General features: G+C 44.4%; 2 protein-coding genes across 2 annotated transcripts; one reads left to right on the forward strand and one right to left on the reverse strand.

Annotated features, from left to right (window-relative positions):
* Window positions 1–209: 209 nt before the first annotated feature.
* On the reverse strand, window positions 210–2,373 carry LOC134736262 (uncharacterized). Its single transcript, XM_063636651.1, has 3 exons — window positions 2,369–2,373; window positions 2,147–2,320; window positions 210–1,757 (listed from the first exon to the last, which is right to left on the reverse strand). The coding sequence occupies exons 1-3, from the start codon at window positions 2,371–2,373 to the stop codon at window positions 1,298–1,300; spliced, it is 639 nt and encodes a 212-aa protein (XP_063492721.1). The 3' UTR covers window positions 210–1,297.
* C3H11orf87 (chromosome 3 C11orf87 homolog) lies at window positions 1,420–8,312 on the forward strand. The gene is made up of 2 exons (XM_055273029.2): window positions 1,420–1,473; window positions 2,578–8,312. The coding sequence occupies exon 2, from the start codon at window positions 2,835–2,837 to the stop codon at window positions 3,426–3,428; it is 594 nt and encodes a 197-aa protein (XP_055129004.1). The 5' UTR covers window positions 1,420–1,473; window positions 2,578–2,834; the 3' UTR covers window positions 3,429–8,312.
* The last annotated feature ends 403 nt before the right edge of the window (window positions 8,313–8,715 follow it).

An 8,715-nucleotide genomic window follows, 5' to 3' on the forward strand; every position in this document is an offset into this window, starting at 1 on the left:
GCATTGGGGTAGGGGCGGGAGGCAGACATCAGTAACTGTGTGACCCTAAACACAGAGTCAGAAGAAGGGACCCCAGATTACAGACAGCCTTTCCTCCACATGTCAGACCCTCTTTCTTTACAAATACAGCAAATACAAGCAGATAACTGGGCATCAGTCATTTCCAATGCATAGCAGGAAAGCACAACAACATACACTGCATCATTCAATTTATCAAGTAAGCTACAGGCACTGTGCTAGACTCAAAGATAGAAAAGAAGACAAGGAGGAAAGAAGAAAACACACATTTAGTAAGACACCTGAGTGCCTTGAAAGACCATGCAATGTCTTTAGGTACTGTTCCCAGTTAGCTTCTCCAACAGAAAAATGAGCATACTCCATTTCAAAGCTGGATTCTGTAACCAAATGCACTATTCATATTTTTCCAAGGCTCCTAAACCAATAGTTAACTAATCTCTTCCAAGATTTAGGGAGGCTGTTGAATTCTTTTCTGGAAGTTCTATGCATTTTGCTAAAAGGTTGTGCTCCAAACACTTTACCAAGAATTAGGGCCAATGAAGGGGTACTTTGTGCAAGCTACAAATACTTGGAATTTTCATAAGGCAGTTCATTTTTGCCTTCCTGTGAATAATTTCGTATTTCTTCCTTGTAAGACTATGCTTTGTGTGCTCATGAGTGTCTAGATTGTCAGAATAGGAGTGTTTAATACATTGAGTGGGTCTGGGGCCTGGAGATGAAGATGTGAGGAATGCAAGAAGGAGGATCATGAATCAGATGGAGCGAAAGATAACTTGGAAACTCCAGTGGAGAAAAATGGCTAATTTGGATTAATTTGTTCAGGTTTGTGTTTTGGGTTCTGTCACACTTGTGTTGAGAAATGTCCCTGTCATCTCTCTAATGCACGCAGTTTATGTTCAGAAACAGGGGCAGCACAGAGAGGAATTAGGGGTGGGGGAAATTTTCATCAGCCACCAGGGAGAAAGTCTGATCTGTGCACCGATGGTAGATGGCTATCCAGAGTGTAAAAGTGTGATTCTGGGACCAAAGGGTCAGCTCTAGAAAGAAATCAGACAGCTGGAGAACTGAAGATTCAACTCTTCCTAGGCAAGGGAGTGAGAAATGTGGGTTGCTTGCAGCGTGGGGGTAGGGGTTGCTTCTCCTAGTTCCTGGGCTGGAGAAGGGCAGGGAACTGGGAAGTGTGTGTCAGAGGCTTGCTATGCTAGGACAAGGTGTTGGGGTACTAGGGTGGGTGGGGGCCTGAGGGGTGGCTTGGAGCCCTGGCGGTGGCTGCCTGACGTCACCGGCCTCTCTGGCAATAGGCTGCTAGCTCAGCTCCCTGAAGCGGCGGCGAAGGCGGCGGCGGCGGCGGCAGCAGCGCGGCTCGGTCTCTGGCCCATTCACTCCACGCTTTCTGCAGCCGCCACTGCAGCCGCGCGGCGGGGGCTCCCTCCTTGCAGCCAGCTGGCGGTCCAGGTAAGAGACAAGGTGTGACTAAAGGCTTCTGATGGCCGGGTGGCCTGACGGCCGGGCGCGAGTAGGGAGGACAGCTCAAGCGGCCTGGGCAGCCACCCTTGGCCATAGCTCCAGCCCCCGCCCCTGTCCCCGGCCCCTGCCCCGGCTTGCTTGCGCGCTGCCTCGCTGCTCCGCAGTGCAACAGTTTGCAGCTGCCTCTTGGGAGCAGCAAGGAGGCTCTCCTGTGCGCTGCGGGTCTACCGGCTCCGGTACGCTGGAAAAGCCTCGGGGCCTTTGGGCTGGGTCTGGGAAGGACAGAAAGAAGGTCCGTTCCCCAAACTTTGCAGGCGGGAACCCTCCCCTTTCCATTCCAGCTCCTCTAGAAAGAATCAGGCTACTGCCAAGTTGGGGGCACAGGGAAATGGGGAGGAGGGGGCAGTTTGTGGGAATGTGTCAGCTGAGAAAGATGCTTCAGCTGCTTTTTTTTTTTTTTTTTTTGGAGCGGGGAGAATGCCAGGGAAGAAGGCTGGAGACGAGATGGAGCGCGTTCCTGCGCGTCAGCCGCGGTCGCGGATAGAGGCAGAGTGGGATGTGGTGCCAGGGGTATCCCCCTGGGAATGGGACCCAAGGGATCTGACGCTGTCCAGGGAGGGCGAGTCTGGAGGGGGAGGGAAAGGAAGGGAGGACTGCGTACCCGGAGCCCGCGCGGCGGCCCGGAGTGCGTGCTGGGAAGGGTAGGATCCAGGCGAAGACATCCACCGAGAGGGCGCAGAAAAGAGGAGAGCCGGCGCTCTGGGAAGTAGGGACTTCAGTGTGAAGCGGCTGCGTGTCTGTTGCAATTATAAAGTTGTGAAGGGCCGAAGGGAGGCTGCCTTATCTGCTGAGTAATCTGCACCTCCGCGGTGCCGGCGCAGACCCCATCCTGTCGAGTGGCGTGAGCAGGCTGCTGGTGGCTCTGGTGCACGGCCACGGGCGGGCAGACTGGGGTCCGCTGACCGAAAACACAGGCAGCGCCCAGCTCAGGCAGTGTGCCCAGAGGGCCGCTTTGCGGTGGTAGTTGATCCTTCCCGACAGCACTCCCCTGGGCAGCGGCCGAGATTCTAACTAAGCTTTGTGTCTTTGCAGCCTGGTGCCTGCAAAGGAAAGGGGCGCGCGGAGACGTGTTCGAGGTGGTATCGGCGAGGATCTCTAGGGCGCCGCTCACTCCTTGGTCGCCTTGCTTGCCAGCAGTTGCTACCTTAGTCCTTGGCTCGCTCGCACACCCCCTCCCGCTACGGGGAGCAATTTTGGGTGGCGTGGGCTCCGTCCTCTTCTTGGCTGGTGGGAACAGTGTGCCCAAGAGGGGAAGCCTAGTGGGCCCGGCCCCTCCCAGCCCCGCGCCAATGAGTGCCAGGGCGCCGAAGGAGCTGAGGCTGGCGTTGCCGCCGTGTCTCCTCAACCGGACCTTTGCTTCCCCCAACGCCAGCGGCAGCGGCAACACGGGTGCCCGCGGCCCAGGCGCAGGTGGCAGCGGCACCTGCATCACGCAGGTGGGACAGCAGCTCTTCCAGTCCTTCTCCTCCACGCTGGTGCTGATTGTCCTGGTTACCCTCATCTTCTGCCTCATCGTGCTGTCCCTCTCCACTTTCCACATCCACAAGCGTAGGATGAAGAAGCGGAAGATGCAGAGGGCTCAAGAGGAATATGAGCGGGATCACTGCAGCGGCAGCCGCGGTGGCGGGGTGCTGCCCCGACCCGGCAGGCAGGCCCCAACCCACGCAAAGGAAACCCGGCTGGAGAGGCAGCCCCAGGACTCTCCCTTCTGCGCCCCTTCCAACGCCTCGTCGTCGTCCTCTTCGTCCCCTGGCCTCCCGTGCCAGGGTCCCTGTGCTCCTCCGCCTCCACCGCCAGCCTCCAGTCCCCAAGGAGCACACGCAGCTTCCTCCTGTTTGGACACAGCTGGCGAGGGCCTTTTGCAAACGGTGGTACTGTCCTGATCGTCTAGCCCCTCTCGTTCCCTGTCCTCGTTTCCAGCATCTTTGCCACCCTTGCTTTTTTCCTCCTTCCTTCCTATTTTCCTCTGGCCCCTCTTTCCTCTTCCTGGTTTCCTTACCTGCCCTCCCCTTACTCTTGTTTCTCCTCCGCCGAGGCACTGTGCGGTATTTGTAAATATTGGGTGAGGAAAGTCTCGGAAGAAGAAATAACGCTGATAATACTTTATTAATATTTATAGTAATTATTATAATACTAATAACACAATCCAAGCGCATGACAAATCACATAATTTCTAATTGTCAATGAAGGATGCATCTTCCCATTCCACCCCGCGCTCCCCTCAATTAGGAGGAGAAACCGCACAAGCTACCAAATATATAAAAGGCATTGATTCCCGGAGCAAAGGGAGGGGAGGGGGCCCGGTAATGTACATAGCTGTCAAGTTAAGATTTAGTTTCCTTCCTTCCCCTCTGACCCCTAAGCTTTCACTTTTCCTTTAGCTCTCCTCCCCATTCCCACCCTCAGCCGGGCTCAGGCAATAGTATATTACAAAGAAAATGTCTACATTAAGCACCAGGACTGCAAGAGGCCATAGAGAATAGTCCCCGGAAAGCGTTTATGACAGGTACCCCTCGCCAGTCAGCCCATTTCTCACTCTTTGGTTAACCATTACCTTTTCCAGGACAGAGCATTTAATTTACTTTTTAAAATGACCCTCGCTGGCCGAGCATAAGTACGTTAAAATCTTTAAATTAGTTTTTTTAAAAAGCTAATGCTTTCACTCCCTGCCCCGCCCCCACCCGTACACCTTTGACTTGTGACATTTTCAGGATTTACAAAGGATCTGGGAGCTGTCCAGCCAGGTCTGGTGCTGAAGTCGCCTCACCGTTCTGATTACTTCCTCTAGTTGTGAAGGCAGAGGAGGGGCTGTTTTGGAAAGTGACTATTCTGGCTTTTGGTTGGGTTCTTTCTTCTTTTTCTACAATCGAGTTAGCGTGTACTATTGGTTTTCTTATTATTAAACATTGCATAAGTTACCTTTTTTGTAAAAAAAAAAAAAAAGTATTAGGTGATGTGCAGTACTGAAAGTGCAGTATCTAACCAACTAGAATGTTTCTGTTTCATTTTTAGAACAAGTGCACCTTTGTTATATATTTATTATATTGGTACCAAATACAGAAAAAAACTATAGTTCTGTACTATGTCCTCCAAACTGTATATTAATTGTTCTTAATTTCCAGCTGTTGATATAATGGTTACCACTGGATGAGAAATTCAGTGGTGCAGACCTGGCTTCTGCTGTTTCCAGAAGTGTTCTTTTGTACCTTATTCTGTAGTAGACTGTTATAAAAAGATGACACACATGCTTTATTTTTTCTTTTGCAAATAATAGAAAAAAACACAACCACAGAAACAAACAAATAATGGATGTGCAAGAATGCCATCTATTAAAAACATGGTTAATATTTAAACAGTGCCTGTAGTTCTCCCTGCATGCAGTTACCACCTGGAGGCAGTGGTGTGTGTGCTTGCTTGTACTGTATGTGGTTGGGGATGAGACTGGTGGGGATGTTGGGCAATTTGGACGACAGGACATGCGAATTTCAAGAAAAGCTAGATCCAGTAATAACTTATAGGATAAAAATGTTTGCAGCTTGTTTGTTTAGTTGCAAATCTGTGCCTGCAGCAAAGGAAAGGCTCTCTTTCTCAGTCTGTCCTAACTTCACTGAACATACAAAAATACTGAGAAAAAAAGAAAGTGAGAAAATAAGATAAATATTTTATTATTTTCTAATGCCAGACAAGGCCATCTATGTTAGAAATAGAATTAGTCTATAGTTATTTACCACCTTGTTTCTTTTGGTTGAATGACAGAAGAAGCCAGAAGCATATTACAATATTAATTATATGCAGTGGCATCTCTTCTTGGAAGTCAAGCCTTTGACAGCTATTCAAATTTTTGGAAAATGTATGAATGAAAATGATCTGCAAAAAGCTCTACCAAGAGAGTCCTTACTATCCTGCAGGGTGTAAGGCAACAGTGCCCCTATGAGCATCCCTCTCCCAAGCAACTCATTGTTCTAAATTGTCTACTTGGTCCAGACATATGTGCTCTTATCCAGAGGAAATATTACCTCTAATATTTTTGGTCATCTATTAAATTGCCCAAGCTCAGTCTGCATCTTTTATAAAAATAATTTAATAAACTTAATTTTAATCACCCATAAGATAATCACCTTTCCTGAAGCACTGAAGATCATCATTGAAGCATGCCATCTTGTAATATTAGGAAGACCAGGTATAATCTTTGGGTACAATATATTAAACAATGAACCAGTTTTTCTCCAGTGCCTTTGTCACTTCCTAGTAATAGGTAAAAGAGTGCATTAACTCCCTCAGACCACTAGGGAATCCTGTAGTGCATCAGAGTTCTACACTGTACATCAGAATGACTAAGGCACTGTGAAGAAGAAAGTCCACTGATTTTTGTAGCTTACCCTCATCCAGTGGTAGCTCTTTAATACCTTATTATAGAATGACTTTTGGACTTGAAATTTGAATAGAATCAGGGACCCAGAAGGGAGCTTCATCATTCCCAATGAGCTCCAATAAGTGCATGGATATTACTTTCTTCCCCTTATTTGGTGCACTTTCTACAGCGAATAATTTCCCATTTTATTAAAGCAATAAGATGTTCTGTTGTGAGCAGTGCTGGATAACGATTCCATTTTCTTGGTGCTGAAGCTACGCATATGTTCTTGCCTTATGAATCATAGTATATTCAAGGCATGCAATAATAATCCCCTTCCAAGGAGCAGCCTGTACACTCTGTGGGGGTAATTATGAAATTGTCCTACATCATTTTTCCCCAAAGGAATGCAAGGAACAAGAGAAATAAAAGCATTATGTATATTGTAAAACAAATGATCTCAATACCTCTCAACATGGGCACACATCTGTAATACACTTTTATTGTGCACCTTTAAATGTGTATGCCTTTCTCCATTAATTGACTGTAGTTTAATATTTTTAATAGCGCTCTGTGTAAAGATGATGCAGTTTGTGAGTCAGATTTCATACTGAGCTTAATATACTCAGAACTAAGCTTCCAGTGGTATCACTTGTGATTCTTTTTATGAGATAGAGAATTACATGAAATTCTAGTAAGCCAGTTTCCACACCAAATTATTTCAATAAGCACATATCCAAGCAATTTGTACAGACCCTGTTTAGAGCACTGCTTCTTATAGAGCTCAATTGGCAGTCTCAGGAGTTTGGGATGCTACCAACAGGGCATTTAGGTTTTCATTTTTATGAAACAAAAGGCAATCTGGAAATAGCTAAATTTATTTTAAGGATTTTATTCACTGATGTCCCGTCAAACTAATTGCTTCAAACCCCTATAGCTACAGCTTAACTTCTGCACTTGCTATTCAGTATTAATAAGGTGGCATGCTTGATTCTTATCGTTTTTAAAAATGAGAAAATTTGGAGAGAGAATACTATTATGTCAACTGTACAAGACTCTGAATCTTAAAGATGTAGATGGATATAATATTTAGACTTTATATACACCCATAGATATGTATTTATATATGCATACGTTTTGTATAAATTTACAATTGACTTTTTGTATTCTCTTTTCTGTCATTACAAGAATGAGATGGAAACCAAAATAGTTGTTCCATCCTCTTACCCAAAGAGGATACTGAAAAGTCGGGTATGTGCATGCACTTATTTCTCTGGGGTCAAATCTGAATGACTTTCTCTTTAATAATGAAAGGGGAGAGTCCTGGTTAGCTTGGGAAATTGGTAATTAGATAAGCTTCCTTTCCTAGGTTAGTGACTCAAATGTAGCAATGATAATAAACTTATGACCATATCAATGTGGTCTAAATATCTAGATGGAAAGCAAAAATATCCAGAAGAGGTTTAGGGCCATCTAGACCACAAAACTGGAACCTGGATTGTGGTTTGATTTTTTTCATTTTCAACCTATGTGTTGTGTAGAAATACAATTTACATCTGCATAGCTAAAGTTAAAGTGAAAATATGACCATTATCTCTTTAGTTTGATAAATCATTTTTGGATAATATGGATAAATTAGCTTTAAGAAACTTCTTTGACATCTGACTTTTCCACCATTTCTATCTGTATCAATTGTATTAATTAGATAATGGTTAAATTTTTATTTTTTTATCATGTAGACATATGCTTTAATGCTTTTCTGTGGGTGAAAGTTGAACAATTGCTAGCTGATATTATGTGGAAGTTACAGGTTACATCCGAACCAGAAATTTTAATATAATCTGATCAGGTTCCTTAGTCCTATTCCCATGTGAATCTGAACTTTGAATTTGAATCTGAAAGGCCTACTTATTTGGGCCATTTTTTGTTGGAACTTGTGATTGTGACTTACAGATGTTTCAGTTCATATTAGAATAAATTGCCCAATCTATAAGAGAGTGTTTAATCACTGGAATGAACATAAATCTGATTCTGATTTGGTTTGTTATTTATTTGGTAACATTTGAGAAACAGCTAATGAGGCTTGACATCAATACTTATTAATGTTACCAACCTAATAATACAACTGTGCCATGTATGAATGCTTAGCTGACAATAAGAATTTAATCAATTTTATTTGGAGACAATGACTTATCAAGGAGATCCTACCCATTTGCGATAGGGATATTTCCCTTTCAGTTGTGATTACAAGCGGTTGTTTCTGTAGAGAGATGAACAGCAACAACAGTGACAAGGATAACAACAGAAAAACTGACTTTTGAACTTGAGTATATCCGATAGACAGAAGAAAAAAGACAATTAGAATTCATGGAAATTTTGTTTTGCTTTTCTATCAATAAAAGAGTTTTCTTGTTAATTGGCTTTTTGGACACTATTTCCTTACCAATTTAATGTATAATATACCAGGATAACGTAATTACTTATTCTGTTATACTCAGATGCTCAAAGAAATTATATTGTTTTCAAAAAATTTTTATAACTCATCTGCTTTTCTTCACAAACCAACCACATCTTAGAAATGGGATGTGTATAAAATTTAGGACAACCCAATAAACCGTCCAGTATAATAATGTAGCAGCTCCTTTACACAGATGCTCAGGATCTTGAGGTCATATGCTTAAATTCTCAGATTTCCTCTTTCTCTGTCTCCACTTCTCTAATATAATATAATCAGGTATATCAGGAAGGGATGTGGCTGACATGATTTTGTGCCAGTTAGGGGAAAGGTATCCTCCAACTTCTGTAAATTCTGATGGATC

The sequence above is a fragment of the Symphalangus syndactylus genome, chromosome 3, assembly GCF_028878055.3.
Source record: "Symphalangus syndactylus isolate Jambi chromosome 3, NHGRI_mSymSyn1-v2.1_pri, whole genome shotgun sequence".
NCBI lineage: Eukaryota > Metazoa > Chordata > Mammalia > Primates > Hylobatidae > Symphalangus > Symphalangus syndactylus.